The following is a 26462-nucleotide window of genomic DNA, read 5'->3' as shown; positions in this document are numbered from 1 at the left end:
CAAATAGCTTCTCTGCGATGTATTACGGACAGGAAGGGGGTTAATTTAAACAGCTCTGATCTCTGCTCTCACCACCTGTCCATAAACAGAAAGGTGTTTTGATTTGCTTCCCCCTTTATAAGGGGCAGCGTATTTCCCGGGCCCTCAGTTTTGGTGCGATCCAATTTTCTATTAATAACCCCACAGCAAATTCCAGTGAACTCATAGGGTTAGTTTATTTGCACGCACTCAAAATGGGGGGAGGGGTTCGCTACACAGCCCCCTGTGCATTCATACAGTAAAAGAGGAATAGAAAAAGATAGATTTACAGGGCAAAGACCCCAGAGTAAAGAATTATTAACATCTTTCGGACAAAATGTTAAAAATAGGGGCCCCACCTGCTCTCTTGGATGGATATAAAAAGATCCCGTGCTATTATTTTATAGCAGAGCCTGAGAGTTCTCTCTGGTGTCCTGGCCAATATTTATCTCTCAAGAGCCACCACTATTGATTATCAGGTTGCTGTGCGTGGGAGCTTACTGTGCCCAAGTCCTATATTACAAGAGTGGCTACACTTCAAAGAGTACTCCATTAGCTGTAAAGCGCTTTGGGACATCCTGAGGTTGTGAAAGGTGCTATAGAAATGAAAGTACTTTCATTCTTCTCTATTACATGAAACCCCTTTCGTACAGTCCCATGGACACTGAACAACTTTCCAGGGTCTTGCCCAAGTCATTCTTTGATTGTGAGCCCAGTGAATGTCAAAATTAAGCAGGGCACTGCTGCTCATTATGAGTCACAGGGCCACACTCGCTCGCTGCCAGTCACAGAGTTTAATTACCTACCTTGTCCTAGTTACAGTCCAGTTAAAGAGTTGCCTTTGTAATAATTATTACACCAGTATTAGTTATTGTTATTTACTCCATTACATTATTAGCAGCAAATTACATGCAGACATCGGCAACGATAACACTGCTTATTTATAGAAATTCTATTTAGTCAACTTAACACGAAGGAAGGGCCTTGCATCAAATTATTTGATTACAAGGTGTCTGTTTTTATCAGTGCTTGCACCTTCAGTGCTTGTCAAAGTCAACTAAGGCCAGCAATGCTGCCTGCTAGCAATGAACAATGTTCACCATCTGTAGAACAGGCTTCTTAATTAATATTTCATCAGAGGACAGCTGAACACCTTGACTGAAGAGACAGAAGTATGACCGTTGGTCCGTGCCTGCTCTTGAACGTCAATTGGGAAAGAAGTCTGACCGTTTCAATAGGTGCTGCACTGTAGTTTCTCTACAGTGTGGAGAGTGATGGACTGGTGCCAACACTGGCCCTCAGGTTAAGTACCTTCTCTAAATTAGTACTGATGTGTACACTACTTGATTTAACATGTCAGATTATTAAAAGAAAATTAAATTAAGCCCAGCACATCCATTAAGATAATTGGGAGATAAGCAGTGTGAATATGTGGACTCTATCCCTCCTAATGGCACAGCTCAGAATTCACCGCCTGCAATCTACAGGCTAATTTAAGTGTTCACAAAAAAAATCTGCATGCTGCAGGTTTATTACATTTATTTCTTTTTATCCAACATGAGACACCGGCACAAATTCCAAGAAGGACAATCATGCTCAATGAACATCACTGAATTCTTTGATGAGGTGACAAAGGTAGGTAGTTGCAGTGTATGAGGTATTTTGCGCAAAAAAATGTTAGCATTCTTTAAAAAAGGTGCAGTGATTATTTAATATACAGGTAATTATTGAGATAGACTTCAGGGAAACATTCGACAAGATATCACACATGAGATCAACCAGAGGAGACGAAGGGGTATGGAATTAGGAGAATGATAGCAAACTGAATTAAAACTTGGTTAGATGGAAGAAGAGAGGAGGAGTTAAGGGCAGTTTTCCAGATTACTTGGACATGGATAGTCTGACATGGTTCTGTTGTGGGGCCTCTTCTGTTCAATGTGTGTTAATGATTTGGATATGAACCAAGAGAAGGCAGTCATATCAAAATATGAGGAATAGTTCATTCTTTAGAAGACCAAAGGAAGCTGCAAAGGGATATTGAGAAGATGAGGGAATGAGTATACTGAACAGAAACCCATCGAATACTTTAGAACAGCAGTCAAACAATATCTCTCAAAATGGTGGCTTTTTTGTGTTACATTTGGCGTTGGGTTCACGTCCTCTCGGTCTGTGAAACATCAGCTACAAAGTAGATATGCAAATATCTTGGTTTGAGCAAAGAAAAATCATATTCACCCCTCAAGAACAATAACTTGCATTTCGAAAGCACCTTTCACAACCTCAGGTCGTCTCAAAGTGTTTTACAGCCAATCAAGTAGTTTTTGAAGTGTAGTCACTGGTATAATCTAGGAAACATGGTGGCCATTTTGCACACAGCAAGGTCCCACAAACAGCAATGTAATAATGACCAGATAATCTGAAGCAAATATAACTCCTTTCCAAAGTTGCAACTGAACAGTGTTCATTTTAATGATACTTACCCTTCAATGGGATCTTCACAAAAACGGATTTAAGACTTAAAACTCCAATTAACCAGAGATCGTTAGACAATGGAGCTTAATGCTCACTTGTATACTTGCAGAAGCTACATTCTTAGATCTTTAATGCAAAACGGAATACTCAAACTCAATAACTAGGCCAGCATCAAAAGCTGAGAGTAAATCCCCAAGCCTGAGAAGAGATGATAGTCTCAAACTGGAATACCATAGTGTTATGGAAGTTAACACATTGCACATTTGGACCTGATGCAACCACACAAAAGGCAACCCTCTCCCAACTCAGTCCCCAAAGCCCAGCGCAGATACAGAAAGAAAGGCAAGCTGGAACAGATCTCACGGACACAAACTAACATCCAAACTCATTACAATATCAGTCCCCACACCACTTAAGTACTGATTGATGGAAAGTGTATGTTATACAGTGAAAATGAACATCCAGGAATATAGGTTCAAGAATTCAATCCTTACCAAAACGGATATGCTGGACAATAAAGAGATGCTCAGTGTGGACAATACGCATTTACCAAGGGCAAATTAACGGGGAAGAGATCTGATAACACAGTGACAATTATCAGAAGAGGCTCCAAGTGTCAACTGATAAAAGAATGATTCCAAAAATAATTTTCTGAATGGCACAGACACAGTAAGTGCACAATGCAGTTTGCAAAGGTGTTTGCTGACAGAGTGAAATAAGCTGCTGTTTTATTCCAGGAAGGCTGCTGCTAGTTTCAGTTTCACGGTCAGTGAGTGCAGCAATGAAACAAAAGCAGCTCTGGGGAAAAGGGTTCAAGGGTTAACAAAGGGTGAGTTCAACCCAATACACACAGGAACACTCTCCCTGTAAACATGTTAAGCATTACTCCCCTCACGTATTAAAGGCAATGAACTGGAAGCAAAAACTAAAATTCATGCAAGCCAATCATTAGGATGGACACAGTCACTATATGAATGACCTGCAGCCTGTCACATCAAACTGTCAAGGGAAAGGGTTGCAAATCAAGACTGTGCATCCACACGGGCCAGGTTATTCCCTGCAGCAGTTAGCAAACAGACTGATTCCCACCCAACACAAAGAACTGCATCACCTCCACAATCCAGCAACACTGAAGACCTCTTGCTACACTCTGCACCAGAGATCCACCTTCCCGCGCTGTGCCCCATAATCAGCGCCATGGCAAAACAATGGCCAGAAAAACACAGTGAGGGAGGAGATTGGGAAGTGCTACAATCAAGATATGTGACAGACAAGGGAGGAACAGGGCAAGAGGGAGAGAGGCAGGGCTCTCAGTATCACCACCACAGCGGAGCAAACCTGCCCCCTGGGGAGGGGTAGTGCCAACACTCCAGCAGGCAGAGCCTCCCAGCCAATGCTAAAACAGCCTCAAAGAACAAGAGCATGCCACACAGCCTGAGCGTACACATACCACTGGTGTTGCAACCTCAGTGCAAGCAAACCGAACACGGCTGACAAGCCCACCTGCGTGTACACCCACACCATCAACTACAGAAATGGGTGCACCACACTTGATTCCTCACACTTGGATCCTACTTTACTAATTAAGCACAAACGATGTCAAATGGTGTCTGCATCAATGTGCATGTTTAAACTTGTGGCTCAGTTCATAGCACCCTCGCCTTTGAATCAGAGGGTTGTGGGTTCAATTCCCACTCCCGGAAAACCAAGAACTGTGATTGTACTCAAAAGAGTTGCAATCTGTGACTGTTGATAACTCGAAAGAATTTTTTAAACTTGTTTGTGGCCGCCCTTGAACAGGGTCACCCCTTCCTGAACAAAGATAAAAACAAAAAGCTAAAAGCTCTGACTCCCTTCTCTCTCCCCTTGTCCAGTCCCTTCCCACCTACATCCGTGATTCCTCTGACACCTTACGAAAAAGACCTGCTCACCTTCCTGAACAAACATTGTCCTGTTAAACAAGTCAAGTGTCAGCACAGCTCATTGTCTGCTCCTTTGCTTTTAAGGACACTCATTTTAAATAATTCTTCTCCCTTCAGTGTATAAAAATGACAACACACATGGGAAATGTCTCTATGTGCACATTTGTAGTCTGCGCAGGTTCAGTACTGATCATTAACACAATGAACAGCAGGACAGCAGCAAAAGGACAGCAACTCGATGAGAGCAATGTTTCTTATTATTGCTGCAAATTCAATCATTGAGACTTGTAATCAGCTGCAGTGACAAGAGCTCCACATTTAGAATCATTCATACCAAATTAAGGAGGAGAAAAGCCTCCTATTCCACACTAACTTCACACCTCTCAACGAAAGCCACTCGTGCCTGCTTCCTGCCCAAGATATAACCCACAGCTGCCCTGTCTACTCAGCACTGCTGTGTCTGGCTGGGGTCTTCAACTCTTGGACCCCGCACTTTCCATTGTCAAGGTAAACTGGAGGAAGATGGCAAGTTGGAGAGCACAGAAACGAAAAAGGTATCCAATACAAGTTGCTCTCATCACAAATCAAGTTCAGAGTAAATCTGCCTATGTGTGTCAACACAGAACAACCGGCTTCGCACACGTGAACATAGAAGGACCGGCTTCGCACACGTGAACACAGAAGGACCGGCTTCGCACACGTGAACACAGAAGGACCGGCTTCGCACACGTGAACACAGAACGACCGGCTTCGCACACGTGAACACAGAACGACCGGCTTCGCACACGTGAACACAGAACGACTGGCTTCGCACACGTGAACACAGTACGACCGGCTTCGCACACAGAACGACCGGCTTCGCACACGTGAACACAGAACGACCGGCTTCGCACACGTGAACACAGAACGACCGGCTTCGCACACGTGAACACAGAACGACCGGCTTCGCACACGTGAACACAGTACGACCGGCTTCGCACACGTGAACACAGTACGACCGGCTTCGCACACGTGAACACAGTACGACCGGCTTCGCACACGTGAACACAGTAGGACCGGCTTCGCACACGTGAACACAGTAGGACCGGCTTCGCACACGTGAACACAGTAGGACCGGCTTCGCACACGTGAACACAGAACGACCGGCTTCGCACACGTGAACACAGAACGACCGGCTTCGCACACGTGAACACAGAACGACCGGCTTCGCACACGTGAACACAGTATGACCGGCTTCGCACACGTGAACACAGAACAACCGGCTTCGCACACGTGAACACAGTACGACCAGCTTCGCACACGTGAACACAGAACAACCGGCTTCGCACACGTGAACACAATGCAACGGCGCCATGACCTCTGGAACCTCAGTCACTAGAGACAGCCGTCTGTTATCTCCAACAGCAACAACATCAAGCTCAGCTTTGCCCTACCTTAGTGATCAGGTTTCTGTATTTTTCCAGCATCGCTTGATTGTCATGGCAACCCGACAACAGTTGCCAAACCTCTGCTCGGAGTGCTTCTGGAACACCATTTCTGACGAGGATAGGCAGCCCTTTGGGCCTGGCAGTCAAATTGCTGTGCCTGAGGGAAGAGACTCTGTTAACAGGTGCACTCGTTTAGACAAAACTTTGCTTTACTGCTCAGTCCTAATAAAGCATCAATACATGAATCGATCTGGCACTGTCCTTGCTCACAGTTGAAAAATTAAATTAAAGTTCTGCCCCCCTTCCTATACTTCCTGGTTTAATTGCCACTCCTGAGTTTTCATGTCTCCCCACCCCATGCCTCTGTCTGTCTGATGTCACATTGTTACCATATTCTGCTACATGGTTTTAGCGGTGGCTAAGTGGGCTGCAGTCTTGCCTTCATGTTGTAAAGATGGGGGCTTGAGGCACACTCCAATACAGCTGACACATCTCAGTGCAGGACTGAAGGAGTGCCGTGATTAGAGGTGCCACCGATCCATCAAGGCAAAGAAATGAGGTTCTTTTATGTGAACATAAAAAATTCTCTGGTACCATTCAAGGTCAAAGGATAAACATAGGCTAGGGCACTGGGGGGGAGGGGGGTGCTCTCTTGCCAGTCTTCAAATATTACTGTGGGATTTTTTTTACGTCCAGCTGAGGGGCAGGCAGGGCCTCAGTTTAACAACTATTCCATAAAACAAAACCCTCAGCAGCGCAGCACTCCCTCTCTACTGCACTGAAGTGCAGCTTAAGTTTCTGCAATGGGTCTTCAATCGAGGGCTTTCTGACCATAGGCAAGAGTACTACAGGAGCTAGATTTGGAGGGGGGGTAGGGAGGGGAGCAGGGGGGTGTGCAGCAAGATGAGGTTAATTTGGGGAGAAAGCAGAAAGAAGGGATGGTGTAAAATCAACTCCTGTAAGTAATCCTCATTGTGCAGAGGTGAGAAGGGCTGAGTAGCATACTGCGCTGCCACGAATCTGTTTTCAAATGAGCATCTGGAGACAAGGTGAAGCACAATCACTGACATTGATTTAGTATCTTTACAGGTCAAAACCCAGCATTTTTCAACGTAGAGAATGTTAATGGTAAGTTAATTGTATTATCGAGATGAAGGTATTAAGTACCTTGAGCAAATTTAAAGAGAGACTTATATTACAGTGCCCCTTTCTGAAGGGTTGATCATTTGTTTGTTTTCAAGAGTTATAAAGACAGATTTTTGGGACACTGCGTGTTGGTTAGGGAAGAGGCAAACATTTGTAATGCTGCATTCTATAATAAATCTAGTATTAAGTAAAAGGTTGATGTCTGATTTCCTACTTTATCAACTAGCTTCAGGATGAATTCACAGGGAACGACCCAGAAAGATCACAAGAGCTTCTAGATGACCCTTCAAACAACATACCGGAAACACAAGTCATGGGATACCTCCAGGAATCACCAATATTGCTGAGAATAATTTTCCTCCTGCTTGGTAACCCTCCTTGAGGGTTACTGCGACGTTCGGTATCTCAGGATCTCGGTCCAAATGGGTATTGTTGCACTGTGATCAATGACAGAATGTCACAGGCAGCAGCTGAGCTATTTGCTAAAAGCAGACATTGACTTTTTTTTTAAAAAACTGCTCTGCGTTTCTGAAAACAAACAAATTCTATATTTGGAAAAAGATATCCCTCACATTCTATGGTTTTAAAGCAGCTGTGGAGTAAGAGAGCAAAGGAGAGAGAAAGACAGAAGAGAGAGAGAGAGATAAGAAATGAGAGAGAGAGCATGAATGATGAGCAGAGAGAGAGACAGCATGAAGAGGAGAAAGGGAGTGAAAGCACTGGGAGCACAGGCAAGGGAGAGGCAGAGAACAAGGGAGAGAGTGAGTGAAACATGAAGGAGAAAGATAGCGCACAAGGGAAAGAAAGAAATGCAAAGGAGAACGAGGGTGCAAGAGAGAGGGCTTGCAAAGGGACAGGAGAAAGGGGCCGAGAGAGTGAGCACGCAAGGGGAGAAGAGAGAGGATGAGAGGGTGCATGAGGGGAGGGAGGGAGGCTGAGAGAGCAAGGAAGCGGGTGAGGGAGGGCAAGGCAGAAAGCACAAGGAGGCCAGCAGAGCGAAGGGGAGAGCAAAGGGGGTGGGTGAGAGAGGGGGCGGGATGAGGTTGGGGTGGAAGGGCACGCAAGGAAGGGTAGAGAAGAGAGAGTGGTATTACACAGAGAGCACAGGAGATGGAGAAATGGGGTGTTACTGCAGGGGTCAACTGCAGAGGATGTGCATGGGGTGGAGTGTGCAGAGGAGAGCATGGGACAAAGATCACAAGGGTGAGGCTGTGGGTGAGAGAGGATAAACAAGGGAGCAAAGAAGTGTGTGATAAAGAGAGCGCCATTAAGTGCAAGAGTGTGAGAAAGAGAGCAAGCGAAAGAGAAGGAACATGTGTATGCGAGGGAGAGAGAGAGAGAGAGTTATAGAGACAAGAGGGCAAACAAGAGAGAGAGAAAAGAGCTGAGACTCAAGCGTTCATCAAGGAGCAGCCATGCCAGATGGTGACATCACTGGAAATCAATACATCATTTTATTCCCCCAACCATTAGGTTTACCAGCAATGGTAGATCAGCAAAAAGAAACATCTTGAGTTGTCAACATACAATAAAAGTGTCCTGCAGTAGAATGCAGATTCACTTCCTTTTAGAATGGTACTCACCATCTGTGCAGCAACTCCCCCCACGATTCCAGGATTTTCTCAGGGCACTCCTTGGAAACATCCCCTGTGCCACTCGACAGTTCATTATCACTGTCTGTAAGAAAAAGAGAGGCCATGCTCAGCTCTGTATCAATAGGCAGATCGAGATTTTGAAACCAAGGAGGCTATGGATCACAGGGGGATGCTGAGAGCACCAGATTCAATGGCTTCTGCATTTGGTATGTGCTGTTGCTGTACACAATAATTAATTACACAAACTTTCTTTCATCAAACTTTTCCTTGATTTGGCTGGCACAGTCAGGGCAATTTTAACCCTGCCGGCCTGGCACAAATCAGCCGAGAGTCTAACTCACATCGCCCTCCACCCAGTTCAATACTAACCAGTTGTGCAAACAGAAAGCACACCTGCCTGAATTCAACAGGTTCCTTCTTTCAATAAGATGAGGTAATCAGGGCCTGGTCACTATTTTAACTGGTGGCAACAAAGCAGAGATGAGGGGGGTGGGGCGAGGGGAGGAAACTGAGGTAGTTTTCCCAGTTAAGACCTCAGAGACACAAATGAGTAATTTCAACATTTTGCTTTTAACTTCCCCATGGGTCCAGGAGGAGGAGGAGAAATGCTTGGATTAGGTACCAGAGTGGAAGCTTGAGCCTACCCTGCGCCAACCACCACTCCCCACCCCTCCCTTTCCAGATCTTACCCAGGTGTTGGGGACTGTTGCTTCCACTGCCACCATGGCCTCCTGCCACCAGCCTTAATTTTGGTAAGAGAATTTTGGAGGGGCAATATAAACTGACTGTAATCTTCCAAAATGCCCTCGATTCTGGAAAACCACAAACGTAATGTCCCTATTCAAGAAATGAGGGAGACTGAACACAGGAATCTATAGGCCAGTTAGCCTAACATCTGTATCAAAGCAAAATTTAGCAGATACTGGAAATCTGCAATAAAAACAGAAAATGCTGGAAGAGCTCAGCAAGTCTGGCAGCATCTGTGGAGAAAGAAACAGTTAATTTTTCAAGTCCATATGATTCTTCTGCATAAGGACTCGAAACATTAACTCTATTTCTCTCTCCACAGATGCTGATGGAACTGAGTTTTTCCAACATTTTCTGTTGTTATTTTAACCTAACATCTGTCATTAGGAAAACGCTGGAGTCCATTATTAAAGTAGTAGCAGGACATTTAGAAATTCATAATACAATCAGCCAGATTTATGAATGGGAAATTGTGTCTGACAAATTTAGTAGAGTTCTTTAAGGATGTAACAGGCAGGGTGGATAAAGGAGAACCAATAGATGTAATGTATTTAGAGTTCCAAAAGCCATTCGATAAAGTGCCATGTAAAAAGTTCCTGCACAAGATAAAAGCTCATGGTGTTGGGGCTGACATATTAGCATGGGCAAAAGATTGGCTAACTAAATGGGAACAGAGAATCGGTCTAAATGGGTCATTTTCAGGTCGGCAAACTATAACTAGTAGAGCGCAACAGGGATCAGTGCTGGGGCCTCAATTACTTAGGATCTTTATTAATGACTTGGAACAGAGTTTATTTTGCCCAAATTTGCTGACGATACAATGATAGGTAGGAAAGTAAGTTGTGAGGAGGACAAAAATAATCTGCAAAGGGATATAGATAGCTTAAGTCAGTGGGCAAAAATTTGGCACATGGGGTAGAATGTAAGAAAATGTGAGGTTGTCCACTTTGGTGGGAAGAATAGAGAATCAAAGTATTATTTAAATGGAGAAAGGCTACATAATGCTGTGGTACAGAGGGATCTGGTTGTCCTTGTACATAAATCACAAAAAGTTAGCATAAGGGTACTATAAGTAATTAGGAAGGCAAACAGAATATTGGCCTTTATTGCAAGGGGGATGGAATATAAAAGGGAAGTCTTGCTACAACTGTACATGGTGTTGGTAAGACCACACCTAGAGTACTGCAAACAATTTTGGTCTCCTTATTTAAGGAGGGATATACTTGCATTGAAGGCATTTCAAAGAAGGTTCACTCGGTTGACTCCTGAGATGAAGGGATTGTCATGTGAGGAAATGTTGAGCAGATTGGGCCTATACTCATTGGACTTGAGAAGAATGAGAGGTTATCTTATTGAAAGATATCAGATTCTGAGGTGGTTTGACAGGGTAGATGCTGAGAGGATGTTTCCCCCTCATGGGGATCTAGAACTAGGAGGCACAGTTTCAGAAGAAGTGAAGAGGGCATTCAGTAGCACGCATATCTCCACCATACTGTGTTAACTCAAAATTACTACAATTACGCAGCTGTTCCTTGAGGCTTTTCCTTGCCTGGTTGTTGCTCTGTAACTACAAAGCAGAAAAAATAAATTGTTTTATTAAAAGCTCATCAGGACAGCTTGCGAGAATACCAACAGTGAAAGGAACAACAATTTATACTACATGAGGAGAGAATGCTGATTGATTGGCAAGTGGACTCTGATTGGTAGAGGCATTGCCATGGAGAATGCAGAAGGGAACAGTTAACTGCAAAGCTAATGTTCAAATTCAAACCAGACAGGTCAACTCTGATTGGTCGAGGCATTGCCATGGGAAATGAACCATGGGAAATGAAATGGCTGTCCCCCAAGCTTTTACTTAGTTGAAACTTGGATTGGATAAATACTTGAAAAGGAAAATTTGCAGACTATGAGGAAATGGCAGAAGAACAGAATTAATTCCATAGCTCCACCAAAGAGCCGGCACAGGCTGGATGGGCTATATGGCCTCCTCTCTGCTATATGACTCTGAAAAGCAAATTTGAAAATCATTGAGGGAAACAAAAAAGATTCCGACAATTCCAACACTGTGCACAAGTGTTTTAACTGTGCCCACAGTCGAAACAGTGCTTAGAATAATACCCAGCTGCATTTAATCCAAACTAAATAAATCTGACTCAACATTTTTATATTGTATCCTACTGAGTTATTGAAAAAAATCTATTTTTGCCAGTGTTAAATTTTTAACTATTTTGTAATACTGGAAGAACAGCTAAGTTCAGGCAGATTTTCTCAAAATTCTCTCATTGCCTTAGAAGCCAGATATGGTGCAAATTTCTGAGGCAAGCAAAACAGGTAAGTCAAGGCCAAACTGTTTAAAATTGTCACAGCTATTGTATGCAATCATCCTTGGCATCGGCGATCCATTCAATATTGTTGAGAGAGTTATTTGTGGAAGCCTGTGGATCTAATGTAATCAGGTGGGATGTGCTCACTTATTGTCATTTTGGTTCAATGAAACATGAAAGGAGCATACAGTATTTCAGTGAGAAGACTTTGTAACCAAGTCAGCAGACCAGAGAAACTCTGTTTCTCTTTCCCCTGTTGCTGCCAGATCTGCCGAGTATTTTCAGCAATTTCTGTTTCGGTAACCCAAAACAGGTTATCTGGTCGTTACCACATTGCTGTCTGTGGGAGCTTGCTGTATGCAAAATTAGCTGCTACGTTTCCTACATTGTCTTTCAAGCACTTTCGTAGGAGGGCCTGAGTTGGAAAGGTTCTATAGAAATGAAAATCTCTCAGCAGGTGAAAAACATCTGCATGCTGGTAAACCTAGCTGGTCTCTGGTTAAGGCTGCCTTATCCACACTGGTCATATTCCCAGAGGTCAAATGCGATTGTTACAGGAGATTGGGAGGCAGTGGTGGATGGAAATGCAGTTGCATTCCTTGCCTTGTTGCCCAACTGCAATGGTTAGTAGTCAAAATAATTTTGATATTTTTTAGGTAAGGGCATTATGGAATATGGAATTCATGCAGGTAAATCGAGGTGAGGTGCAGATCAGCCATTATTTAAGTGAATAACAGAGCAGGCTCAAGGGGCTGACTGGCCTCCTCTTGTTCTTAAGAAGAGTTCTGCATATACTGCGGCCAGCACAATGTCTGTCATTTACGCTTCCTGCAACCTATCTCGGGTCAATCTGCGAAGACTTTCACTGGTTACTGAACTTCTTTCTTTTTGTTCAAGATCTGTAATATTCAGGTAACCAAGAGATATGGAGATAGTGCAGGAAGGTGTAGCTGAGGTAGAAGATCAGCCGTAATACTGAATGACGGAGCAGGCTCAAGAAGCCCAATGGCTCGTGCTGCTCCTATTCTTTATGTTCTTATGTATTGTCTGGAGTCCAGTTGTAGAGTATTGTAGGTGGAGGGCTGGGGGAGGTGCATGGCATGGGAAGAGAGAAAGACAAAATGATTTAGAAAGGAAAATAAGGAGTTAATGCTCACCGACTGAGCTTGTAATAAAAGACTGATGTTTATATTCCTCAACACAATCCATCTCTTCACAAAGCACCATCTCTTCACAAAGCGCCATCTCCTTTTTTCTCTTGAAGACTCAGTAATAAAAGGAAATATTTACATTTTACTTACAGGATGCTGCTCTGAAATGTGTCCAGATGTTAGATAACATTACCCAGCTACTCATTGTTCGACCTTGCTTGACTGCCTCTGCCTTTGTTAAAGAGCTGGAAATGGAGCCCCCTTGTAATCTCAAGCACCCTCTCAGCCCGCAGAAGAAAAGATGCTATTAAATGATTTCGTTTGCAAGCACAAAGTTGTGATTGCTTTGCAGATTGCTATCAGTATTTGGGAAACGAGCCCGCTGATCATGCAATTCTTTCATCTGAGATTGAATTTGACAGTATGCGAAATGAATTTACTCAGAGCCATGTCTGATACAGAAAATGAAAATCTCATAAAATAAGCACTTGGAGGAATGCCGAGTAATCTGTTTATTACACAGGATCTGAATTTCTTCATGATACATCATCTAAATGCAGACTGAATCGTTGGCTCAATTGCCTGCCGGATGTGTTTGTATAACTGGGTGCAGTTTGGATGCTACTAGTGAGAATTAAGCCAGCCAGTTAAAAAGTTAACTGTCCAAGCTTGCCATATGGTGCCAGAATAACCAGTTTTCAGCTCATCAGATGTGCTATCCTCTGTTGCTGTACTAATTTCAACCCTTTCTAAATCACAGTGACATGCACTGTTTATTAGAGTGCATCTAGTGGACTGTTTATACTGTAGCCTGAGTGTTGCCCCCGGGCTTCGGAATCAGACTGGAAAATTGGTGCTCTTTGTGTGTGTTTTGTGCATGATTTAGGAGCTTTGTCTTGTTTAGGGTACCAGGCTTGGCTCAATGAATAGTGCTCTCACCTCCAAGTTCAAATGCTGTGGCTCCAAACCCCAATCTGGAGACTACAGCACATAATTTAGGCCAACACATCAGTACAGTACTGAAGGACCTCTACACTGTCAGGACAGCAGTCCTCAGATGAGACATTAAAGTGAAGACCCTCTGCCATCTCAGGTGGGCATAAAAGATTCCCTGGTACTGTTCAAAAAAAGAGCAGGGCAGCTGATCCAATATTTATTCTCTCAACCATTTTCGCTAAAAATCAGTTTAATTGGTCATTATCAAACTGTTGTTTGTGGGATCTTGCTTTGCACAAATTGGCTGGCACATTTCCGGTATTGCAATGGTTACTGACTGCACTTCAAACATACTTCAGTGACAGTAAAGCACTTTGCGACAACCTGAGGTTGTAAAAGGTGCTAAATAAATGCAAGTGTGTCTACCTACCAAAAACGTTCTTCCTCTGCCACAAACTTGCATAAGACACTAACCAATCAAAGCCATCCTTGGGTTGCAAGGTTTTTCTCTGTGAAGCAGTTAAATTTGATTTACCCATGAAATTCCCCGCCTTTGGGGATTTCAGACTTGCAGAAGGATTTTGAATTCCACCCCTGAGCAGTATACAAGCAGTATACAGTAAACAAGAATACAGTTGTATAGAGTTTTGGTGACACCACACCTGGAATAGTGTGTGCAGTTCTGGTCTCTACATTTAAGAAAGGATATACTTGCATTGGAAGCGGTACAGCAAGGATTCACTAGATTGGTCCCTGGGATGATGAGGCGCTGAATACTCTCAGGAGTTTAGAAGAATGAGAGGCGATCTCACAAACATACAAAATTCTGAAGGGGCTTGATAGGGTGTCCGCTGGCCTGGGAATCTAAAACATGGGGGCACAGTCTCATGATAAGGGACCAATCATTTAGGACTGAGATGAGGAGAAATTTTTTTATTCATTCACAGGATGTGGACCAGCCTGGGCCAGCATTTATTGCCTACCATGGGAAGGTAGTGATGAGCTGCCTTCTTGAACTGCTGCAGTCTATGTGGTGTAGGTACACCCACAATGCTGTTAGGAAGGGAGTTCCAGGACTTGGACCCAGCGACAGTGAAGGAATGGCTAGATTTTTCCAAGTTAGGATGGTGAGTGACTAGGAGGGGAACTTCCAGGTGGTGGTGTTCCTATTTATCTGCTGCCCTTGTCCTCCTAGATGGTAGTGGTCATGGATTTGGAAGGTGCTGTCGAAGGAGCCTTGGTGAATTCCCGCAGTGCATCTTGTAGATGGTACACACTGCTGCTACTGTGCGTCAATGTTTGTGGATGTGGTGCCAATCAAGCGGGCTGTTTTGTCCTGGACAGTATCAAGCTTCTCAAGTGTTGTGGGAGCTGCACTCATCCAGGCAAGTGGGGAGTATTCCATCACACTTCTGACTTGTGCCTTGTAGATGGTGGACAGGCTTTGGGGAATCAGGTGGTGAGTTGCTCATCACATGATTTCTAGCCTCTGACCTGCTCTTGTAGCCACAGTATTTATACGGCCAGTCCAGTTCAGTCTCTGGTCAATGTGAAGCCCCAGGATGTTGATAGTGGGAGATTCAGTGATGGTAATGCCATTGAACATCAAGGGGCGATGGTTGGTTGGATTCTCTCTTATAGGAGATGGTTATTGCCTGACACTTATGTGGTGTGAATGTTACTTGCCACTTGTCAGCCCAAGCCTGGATATTGTCCAGAACTTGTTGCACTTGGACATTGACTGCTTCAGTATCTGAGGAGTCGCAAATGGTGCTGAACATTGTGCAATCATCAGTGAACACCCACACTTCTGACCTTATGATGGAAGGAAGGTCATTGATGAAGCAGCTGAAGATGGCTGTGCTGAGGACATTATCCTGAGTAACTCCTGCAGTGATGTCCTGGAGCTGAGGTGACTGACCTCCAACAACCACAACCATCTTCCTTTGTGCTAGGTATGAATGCAAACAGTGCAGAGTTTTCTTGCAATCCCCATTTACTCCAGTTTTGCTAGGGCTCCTTGATGCCACACTCAGTCAAACGGAAGGGCAGTCACTCTCAACTCACCTCGGGAGTTCAGCTCTTTTGTCCATGTTTGAACCAAGGCTGTGAGGAGGTCAGGAGCTAAGTGACCCTGGTGGAACCCAAACTGGGCATCAGTGAGCAGGTTATTGCTAAGCAAGTGCCGCTTGATAGCACTGTTGCTGGCCCCTTCCATTACTTTACAGATGATCGAGGGTAGACTGATGGGGCAGTAATTGGCTGGGTTGGATTTGTCCTGCTTTTTGTGTACAGGACATCCTGGTCAATTTTCCACATAGCCGGGTAGATGCCAATGTTGTAGCCATACTGGAATAGCTTGGCTAGGGGCGCAGCAAGTTCTGGAGCACAAGTCTTCAGTACTATTGCTGGAATATTGTGAGGGCCCATAGCCTTTGCAGTATCCAGTGCCTTCAGCACTGATATTTCTTGATAGCACGTGAAGTGAATCAAATTGGCTGAAGACTGGCATCTGTGATGCTGGAGACCTCCGGAGGAGGCCGAAATGGATCATCTACTCGGCATTTGTGGCTGAAGGTTATAGCAAATGCTTTAGCCTTATCTTTTGCACTGATGTGCTGGGCTCCTCCATCATTGAGGATGGGGATATTGGTGGATATCCAGTGAGTTGTTTAATTGTCCACCACCATTCACGACTGGATGTGGCAGGACTGTAGAGCTTAGATCTGATCCGTTGGCTGTGGGATCTCTTAGCTCTGTCTATCACTTGCTGCTTATGCTGTTTGGCACGCAAGTAGTCCTACGTTAAAGCTTCACCAAGCTGACATCTCATTTTTAGGTATGCCTGGTGCTGCTCCTGGCATGCCCTCCTGCACTCTTCATGGAACCAGGGTTAATCCCATGGCTTGATGGTAATGGTGGAGTGGGAGATATGCTGGGCCTTGAGTTTACAGATTGTGTTTGAGTACAATTCTGCGGCTGCTGATGGCCCACAGCGCACCATGGATGCACAGTCTTAGAGTTGCTAGATCTGTTCAAAATCTATCCCACTTAGCACAGTGGTAGTGCCACACAACACAATGGAGGGTATCCCCAATGTGAAGGCAGGACTTTGTCTCCACAATGACTGTGCAATGGTCACTCCTGCCGACACTGTCATGGACAGATGCATCTGCGGCAGGCAGGTTGGTGAGGATAAGGTCAAGTATTTTTTTTCCCTCTTGCTGGTTCCCTCACCACCTGCCACAGACCCAATCTAACAGCTATGTCCTTTAGGACTCGGCCAGTTCAGTCAGTAGTGGTGCTACTGAGCCACTCTTGGTGATGAACATTGAAGTCCCCCACCCAAAGTACAATCTGCACCCTTGCCACCTTCAGTGCTTCCTCCAAGTGGTGTTCAACATGGAGGAGCACTGAATTATCAGCTAAGGGAGGGCGGTACGTGATAATCGGGAGGTTTCTTTGCCCATGTTTGACCTGATGAGACTTCATGGGGTCCGGAATTGATGTTGAGGACTCCCAAGAGCAACTCCCTCCTGACTGTATACCACTGTGCCGCTATCTCTGCTGGGCCTGTCCTGCCAGTGGAACAGAGGACATGCCCAGGATGGTGATGGTGGTATCTGCAACATTGTCTGTAAGGTATGATTCCGTGAGGATGACAATGTCAGGCTGCTGCTTGACTAGTCTGTGAGACAGCTCTCCCACTTTTGGCACTTGCCCCCAGCTTTTAGTAAGGAGGACTTTGCAGGGTCAGCAGTTTGCTGTAGTCGTTTCCGGTGCTTAGGTCGACGGCAGGTGGTCTGTCTGGTTTCATTCCTATTTTGAGACTTTGCATCATTTTGATACAACTGAGTGGCTTGCCCGGCCATTTCAGGAGTCACTTGTAGGCGAGACCAGGTAAGGACGGCAGGTTCCCTTCCCTAAAGGACACTTGGGTTTTTAGGACAATCGACAACGGTTTCTTGGTCATCATTAGACTTTTAATTCCAGATTTTTATTGAATTCAAATTGCACCATCTGCTCTACAGGATTCGAATCCAGGTCCCCAGAGCATTACTTTGGGTCTCTGGATAACTAGTCCAGCAACAATACCACTATTGCCATCGCCTCCCCCTAAATTACTTCACTAAAAGGGATGTGTATCTTTGGAATTCTCTACCCCGGAGGGTTGTGACTACTCTATTGTTAAATACATTTAAGGCTAGGATAAACAGATTTTTGGTCTCTCAGGTTTAATCATTTTGGACTTTGTGCTATGATAGCTATAGCACAACATTTATATCGAGTAGCCAGTAAAAGGCTTGCATGGTATGAACTGCAGTCTGTTAATACTACAAGAGGTGAGCATGCTCTTGGTTTATAAATGGTAAAAATGCTCGGACTCATGGTATTTTGTGACAAATTATGTCATTGGAAAAATAAAGATAGATTATTCATTTTACAAGAAGCAAGAAGTACAAATTCAGACCTAAGTCTGATGCATGATGAATGAGCTTGAAAATGAATACATGGTGTAAGAGCAAGAGAGTGAGACTAATTTTATAAAGAGCTGGCACTGGCATGGTGGGCCAATTGGTCTCCTCTGATTGTATAGAATCATACAGAACAAAGTGAGTAAGGGTTGGGATAGAAAGTAAAGCCAAGCCAAGACACAACTAACCTGGCCACTGCAGTGAGCCTTGGTGAGTGTTCTTCAGGGGCAGGGGTTTCCCCAACTTAAACCATGTCCAGGTGCCAGAATGTCCACAGGCAGAACACCCTGGCAGTAACTCCAAACACAAAAAAAGCATATGGAAAGATAGCAAGTTCGTTGCAAAAAGTCACCCTGAAGATAGCTGTTGAAGGGAATCAGGAAGTGTGAGCCAAGTCGAACTGTTAGAGGTTCAATAAACTGGTCCAACATGAAAGACTGTGGAGCAGCATGCAGGCAGGTGGAACAGAAACAGCAGGCTAATGAGCTAGCCCAATGCTATCAGCTAATTTCCATCAGGCAAAGCTACATATGGCAGTTTGCCCAAAGGGGTAGGCAGGAGCAACACAATTTCAGTGAATGTTGCAGCAGTGAAATTGTTGGAGCAAGGGTCACGCCATTCAAAAGCCAGTGAGCCATCCCTAAGGTATGATAGTGGGATGAGGAGTTTGCAAAATACATGCTGGCTCATTTTTTAAAAAAACTCAATAGCTGTCAAAAAAAGCACGTTAGAGCATCCTGGAGATGCTGTAAAATGCAAATCCTTCTTTCTATTAAGGGTTAATTAGATTTGAGCACTCTATTCCAGATGATCCAGTTTATGAACAATACTTCTGATTAACATAATTAGTTCATGCACTTTGTCAGATAAATACATCAGGGGTGTGAAACGAAAACCTACATTGCCAAATTAGCTTTAAAATGTCAATTGGAAAACGCAGATTCTTGGATCCTGTAAAAGCCAGCGTATCTCTAATTTTTCCTTTCTTTCACAGGATGTGGGCATCACTGGCTAGGCCAGCATTTGCTGCCCATCTCTAATTGCCCTTGAGAAGGTGATGGTGAGCCGCCTTCTTGAACCACCGCAGTCCATGTGGCATAGTTACAGCCACAGTGCTGTTAGGAAGGAAGTTCCAGGATTTTGACCCAGCAACAATGAAGGAATAGCAATATAGTTCCAAGTCAGGATGTTGTGTGGCTTGGAGGGGAACTTCTAGGTGGTGGTGTTCCCATGTTGCCCTTGATGTTCTAGATGGTAGAGGGCGTGGGTTTTGAAGGTGCTGTCTAAGGAGCCTTGGTGAATTCCTGCAGTACATCTTGTAGATGGTACACATTGCTGCCACTGTGCGCTGGTGGTGAAGGGAGTGAATGTTTAGGTTGGTGGATCAGGTACCAATCAAGCGGGTTGCTTTGTCTTGGATGGTGTCTAGCTTCTTCAGTGTTGTTGGGGATGCACTCATGCAGGCAAGTGAAAAGTATTTAATCACACTCTTGACTTGCACCTTATAGATGGTGGACAGGCTTTGGGGAGTCAAGAGATTAATTACTTGCTGCAGAATTCCCAGCCTCTGACCTACTCTTTTAGTCACTGTATTTATATGGCTGGTTCAGTTCAGTTTCTGATAAATGGTAACCCCCAAGATATTGATAGTGGAAATTCAACAAAGGTAATGCTGTGGAATGTCAAGGAGAGATGGTTAGATTCTCTCTTGTTGGAAATGGTCATTGCCTGACACTTGCATTGTGTGAATGTTACTTGCCACTTATTAGCCCATGCCTCAATGTTGTCCAGGTCTTGGTTCATGTGGGCACAGAATCTGGTTTAATAATTTGCAAATAGATTGGTGTCTTTAAACTATGGGTTTACAAATGACAAGGGCTGTCGTGTCAAAGGTTTGCTAGAAGGAGCTGGGAGTCATTAAACTTTCATAATATATATATTCATATGCATGTGTTGCAACCTATTTGTGCTGTACAGCATGGGCCAGAATTTCCTGGAGAAATAGCGACAAAGCTGTCAATACTCGCATTATTTGTAAAACTGAAAACATTTCTGACGTGCACAGTTCAACATGGAAATCTGGAGGTTGCTGTCAGAGATACCCTGCTCCTTCACAGGGTGTTTTCTTGCCTTCTTCACCAATGGAATCTGCACAGAAATCACTCTTAAGGCATAAACGTAAACTGCTATTATTGCACTAAAGGCCAATGAAAAACATATTCAATCAGGAGTAACTGAGTTTTAACAGAATAGTGAGTTGTAATTATAGAATAATCTCCATGGCCCTGAATAAATAATTATACAAGTATGGAATCTCATTCCCTCAGAAGAAAATTTTAAAGTTGCACGTTTAAAAGGAATTTTGCATTTGTTTAAAGTTTCTCCCTTAACCCCACGCTCATGCCCCAATCTTCATTTTGCTCTCGGCACAATGATTTAAATATAACTTATATATCCTTCTTTGCCATCTGTGAGGATTCGTCAACATGCTTGGTTGATCAGCCTCCATGCTGCATGCCTTGTTTACAAATGCCACAGATCCCCCATAGAAGGTGTTGAATTAAAGCTGTCATTGGAGAAAAGGAAGTCTGCATTCTGCAGCCCACTAAAACTTTGTGGGCAGCTTTTTTCTTTAAGGTAAACAGAAAACGCCAGTCCTTCATCACTGACTGCAAAAGCTGGGCCAGTATGTCTATTTCTGCAACAATAAATTATTCACCTGTAACTGAAAGGTTATAACTATCTGGAAAGATTGAACAGACTGGATGGAGCTCTTTTCTCCAGAACAACAGCTGAGGAATGAACAATGGATCTGGAGCAAATGTTGACTTGGTGGCAATGAATCAAAAGGTCCTAAATTCATGCCCCATTCTGGGGTTCAGCACATAAGCCAGGCTGACTCTCCCAGTGCAGTACTGAGGGACTGCTGCACTGTCAGAGGTTCCATCTTCAGAGATGAAACATTAAACCCAAGTCCCTTCTGGCCTCTCAGGTAGGCATATGTCCCAAGGCATTATCTGAAGGTGATGAGTTCTCTCTAAATGCCAACATTCATTCACAGCCAACATCACTAAAAGCAAATGAACTGGCCATTCAGCTCATTGCTGTTTGTGAGGCCTTGCTGCATGCAAAATTGACTGCAATGTGATATCAACACAAAAGTAATTCACTGGCTTTGAGGCAACCTGCAGATGTGAAAGAAGAGTTTCTGAACAAAGCTGCTGCTCTCTCCCCAGATGCTGCTAGACCCGAATTTTGCCAGCATTTTCTGTTTTTATTTCAGATTTCCAGCATCCGCAGTATTTCACTTTCATCTTAGTGCGAAAGGTACACGTTTGTTTGTTCAGCCATTGGTGGAGAAATCATGATAAAGAATACAAAGTGCAGCAAAAACCTGTTTTCAATGTATGAAAGGGAGGCTTCTCAGTTCAAAGACAGTACAGATAATACTTATAGAAAAATTATTCACCGTTTTTTATTAGCAATTCAAACAGCCAGGCCTTTTGTGTATTTTCTCAGGTTTTAAATTTAGAGTTTTCAAAAAAAGGAGAGAAAGTCAATGAGTAAAAAATAGACTCAAAAGCCTGGGTAAATTCAGAGAAAATCAGGGCGTAAAGGGTAAAATTTAAAAAGGGAAATTCAACAACCTTACTGAACTTTCTTTTAGGAGGTAACAGAGAAAGTAGACACTGGTAATGCAGAAGATGTAATTTATCTGGATTTTCAAAAGACCTTTGATTAGGTGCCCCAGAATAGACTAATGAATAAGGTCAGAGAATGTAGAGTCAGGGACATGTGACAGCATAGATTGCTCGTTGGCTTCAAGAAAGCAGAGAGCGGGAGTAAAGGGTTGTTATTCAGAGTGGCAGAAGGTGGGAAGTGGAGTTCCACAAGGATCAGTGCTGGGATCACTGCTGTTCACAATTTACATTAACAATTTGGACTTTGGAATCAAAAATACAATTGCTAAATTTGAGGGTGACACCAAATTGGGGGGGTGGGCTAGTCAATACTGAGGAAGGCTACAACAAATTATAGGAGAATATTAATAAACTTGCAGAATGGGCAAATAATTGGTGAATCAAGTTCAATCCAGATAAATGTGTCATAGTCCATTTTGATAGGAAGAATAGGGAGGTCACTTATTATTTGGAAGGAGCAAGGGGATTTCTGAGTACATACACCAATCATTAAAAGTTGCACCATGAAGTGTTTTTTTCTATTTTTAGAGGGACAGGTTGCAAAGTAGGGAATTATGCTAAACCTGGTTAGACCACAATACGAGTCACCAAAAGGATACAGAGAGACTTGAGAGGGCGCAGAGAAGATTTACAAGGATGATCCCAGAAATGCATGGGTATACATAGCAGGAAAGGATTGACAGGTTGGGTCATTTTTTGATTTTGAAAAAAAGCGGCTGATGAAAGGTTTTGATCGAGTGGATACAGAGAGAATGTTTTTTCTTGTGGGGAAGAGCAGAACTAGAGGCCATCAATATAAGACAGTTGTCAAGAAATGCAATAGAGAATTCAGAAAAAAACTTCTTTACTCAGAGAGTGGGGAGAATGTGGAACTCGCGACCGCAGGGAGTGGTTGAATAATATAGATGTATTTAGGGGAAAGCTTGACAAGCATATGAGGGAGAAAGGAATAGAGGATTACGATGATAGGTTTAGATAAGGAAGGAGGGGAGGAGTCTCAAGTGCAGCATAAACACCGACATGGACTGGTTGGGCTGAATAACCTGTTTCTGCGCTGTATGTCTTATGTAATGCAATGTAAATGTCCAAGGCTGATTTTTGGTAAGAAATCAATGGAAATACCATTTTTAACATTAATATGCGAGGAAATCAGTTGTTAACCAATTCATCTTCCAGAACAAGGCAATTTACCAGTGGAAATCACTATCCTGATCAGCTTTCATCTCAGCTTTCCAACTTAACACAACAACTTTTAGTGTTGCCTTAGTTCAATTTTATTCAAATTTTCAAAGCTGCATTATCGACCAATCTCATGCTTATACTGGGCCACATTTGTCTTATTAATGGAAAGAAAATGTCTAAATGTTATTTGTCTATGGCTCCTAACTCTAGTCTCACCTGTCCTTTTCTTAATTGTCTTTTTGGGTGCATCTGTTTTTCATCTATCTTTCTCCAGCTTCCTGCAGCAGTCAATGTTAGAGCTCAATGTCAAAGATTCAATCAACAATGACCCTGATAATAATAGGGAGGTGGGGAGGTAACGGGAGTGGGATTTGACAGCTGGAAAACACAATTTTTAAAAAATCCTCTGCTTACTAGTCACAGCCAGCCAGACTTTAGGTTGCCGGATCGCAAGGCTTGCGACTCCAAGCCACAGACAGCGATCAGTCATTGGGAATGGGAGATGGTCACTGAAGCAGGGCCAGGAGGTCAAAACAGACAACTGGCGCAGGGGTGGGGAGGTCAAATGGACAAATCATACACACGCACGGGAGGAGGGAGTATAAAAGATGGCAGTGCAGTTTAAAGATTAACTTGAGATGCTGGATGGAGATGCTCCTCCTGGCCCACTAGCAGTGCTGCAAAGGCACTTACCTAATGGGTTCAGCCCTTCACATCTCTCTTTGGCTGTGGGGTTTCCCAGAGTGAGGGGGTATGAGGGGAGGGGATGACAAGAGGGGAGGAGCAGAGGTACCGTATTGAAGAAATGGGATGTGAGGAAGGAGGGGGACAGTGAGGGAGATGGGGGGGAAGGAAGAAGTATTTCGTCACGATGATCTGGCTATCATGGGCGGGCAGCCTTCATGAGCCAGCTGGCCTTTCACTGCCTGTCATTTTTGTATTTTCTTTGCTGTATATCTTGATACATTTACTTGATGAAAATTTTGGGTAGGGTTTTCCATTTCCAATTGGCTCATTTCTGTGTTCACGTTTGCAAAATTCAGGCCAATTTTGACTATGTTTATTGGGTTTAAAAATGATCATTTCAGGGTTTTAAAAGTTGCTTCTCTCTGCTGAACTACAAGCTGATAATGAGATTTGGAATTATATAGTTTTCGCTGTTAGCTTTGTGTAAAATACAAAAATTATATTGGCCTGTGCAAAATAAAATCATTGAACTGAGAACTTTTAATATTATAAACGAATCACTCGTTAACCTGCTAAATAATATTTATTTTTAATACAATGATGCTTCTGTGTTTCTGCTTCCCCACTTTTTACCTGGATAAGAAGATGAACACTAAAGGTATGTCATACATTTCCATGACACAAGGACATATGATAGTAATGCAAAGGTGCTGCTATAGACTGACAGAACCTCGTGCAGTTCATTGTGTCCACCTTCAGTGCAATAGTCCTCATCAGCAAGTTTGCATTGTGCCAACTCCAGTCAGTGATGTGCTTTCCTTTCTTCCAGTCACAAGGAAATAGTGAATCCAAGACTTCCAACATTGCACGACATAACAGAGGACATCCTCACAGAAAATTGCCAGCTTGTGCCAGCATCAACAGTAGCAATCCAAAAGGAATTCACGCAGATGAGAATTTGCTTTTCAGGAAGGGATGGATCGCCTGCGCTGTGCACGTCATAGGGATACTTTGTCTGTTTGTAGACTCAACAGATGGGATGCTCCGTATCACTTGGGGTTGCCACCTGTTCACTGCCTTTGCAGAAAGGCTTTGGAAACTGCCTTCCACGATGTGCTCAAGAACTCCAGGGAACAGTCCCAAATGTATAGGAAAACTGATGTGTGTAAGCATGTTCAGGATCCCAATGGAAAATGGTATCAATTACAGGGGTCATGTTTTCCATCACAAGCTTCCACTGCAAAAGAAAAAGTACGTTCTTTACTTCAGTGTTGACGTGAGCCTCAAAGTATTTACATTTGTTCCTGTAGCTTCACGACTGAGCTGAAAATATGGTTAAGGAACGTCAAACCCCAATGTGTATTCAATAGCTGCGGTTAATGAGCACCAGCTACTTCAGTCACTGCCAGTGATCACTGGAATTCATGATGACTGCATGGCAAAAAAGTCAAGTTCATGCACTTTAGCTCCCTTGCATACTTGAATGCCTGTTGAAATGAACTTAAAAGGTTTTTGAGCATTGAAGAGCTGTAGACTGCATTTCCAGCAATGCCAGCGAAAAAATAGCATGGGCTCAAGAGAGAAAAACTGGATCTGGGTTTCACGTTTATCAGCTTCTAATGTAATTGGTAGAATTGCTCAATCCACACAGTGTTAACTTTAACACTCGACACTACCACCCCCCAACCCGCCTAACATTTTTTAAAAGACAGTATTTAACACCTTCAGCAAAAGTGCAGCAACAAACATGCAGCACAAGCCTTCACCAATTCTATTGCTATACTTTGCCCATCCTCAGTTTAGTTGTAGAAGGTAAAAGGGACTACAACGGCTGGGTCACTGTGGTTTATCCTGCAGTCACTTCCACTGGGGGCAGGGTCACAGAGACTTCCTCAGAATTCATCAATTCATGGAAGATGCTAAACTTGCTAAAGTTCAAGGAGCTGCTTTTGTGCACCTCAGACTGGACTTCTGACGTACAATGCCCATTCGTAGAATAGCTCGCCGACTTGACTAGTTTGGCCAGGCTGCATCATAACTCAAACAAACAAACTTCTCTCTTCCTTATAAAACCATTAATTGTTTCAGTAGTGTAGTTGACTGGAGACTGCAGCACTATTTCTCAGTGGCTTCTGACATCTCCAGTTCAACAGATAGGGTAAACACAAAAACTTTAAAAAAAATACATAATTCGGCTCTTCAAGATATAGCATCCTCAGCAACAAAATCATAAGTAACTCACAGAATCACTCGATCACATTTCTGCATGCCCTTAGTTTCCTGCCACACCTTATTGTGTGTAGGAGGTTAATAGTTACTGGGATGTTGTTAGCAGAGCATGACAGTTTTGTTCAAGTCCCTTTCCTGATCACCATCTCCTGACCACAGCCTAGATAGCGTGCCACAGGATCAGGCTTAAATTGGACTACCAACACAGTCAAGTTGCCTGACATTCTGAGGCTAGGCTCATGCATGAGGAGCATCCATTTACATGAGGAACTGAAAGATGCTGCTAGAAGCCACAGGACTGTAAACAGCAGGAATCAAAGTTTTCAGAAGAGGAGGAGGAAAAAATTTAGAGGGGGCAGAGAAAGCTACTTTTATAAAACACAAAAGACAAAGATCAAATGCAGGGAATCCTGTTGCACTTGTAAGACTGGGACGTAGCAGGGAATCAGC

At 43.6% G+C, this 26462-nt stretch overlaps 1 protein-coding gene across 3 annotated transcripts in view; it reads right to left on the bottom strand.

Annotated features, from left to right (window-relative positions):
* The window catches only part of LOC144672973 (rab GTPase-activating protein 1-like), a 442218-nt gene that overhangs the window by 282736 nt on the left and 133020 nt on the right, over positions 1–26462 (bottom strand). For all 3 annotated transcript variants that reach the window (XM_078534975.1, XM_078534977.1, XM_078534976.1), the window contains exons 12-13: positions 8569–8662; positions 5846–5996 (exon numbers count right to left, since the gene is read on the bottom strand). In XM_078534975.1, coding sequence (XP_078391101.1) covers positions 5846–5996; positions 8569–8662 — 245 coding nt within the window. The remainder of the gene's footprint in view (positions 1–5845; positions 5997–8568; positions 8663–26462) is intronic.

This window comes from Cetorhinus maximus, unplaced genomic scaffold (assembly GCF_964194155.1).
Source record: "Cetorhinus maximus unplaced genomic scaffold, sCetMax3.hap1.1 HAP1_SCAFFOLD_182, whole genome shotgun sequence".
NCBI lineage: Eukaryota > Metazoa > Chordata > Chondrichthyes > Lamniformes > Cetorhinidae > Cetorhinus > Cetorhinus maximus.
The sequence above is the reverse complement of the archived record's forward strand: the minus strand, read 5'-3'. Positions and strand labels throughout refer to the sequence as shown.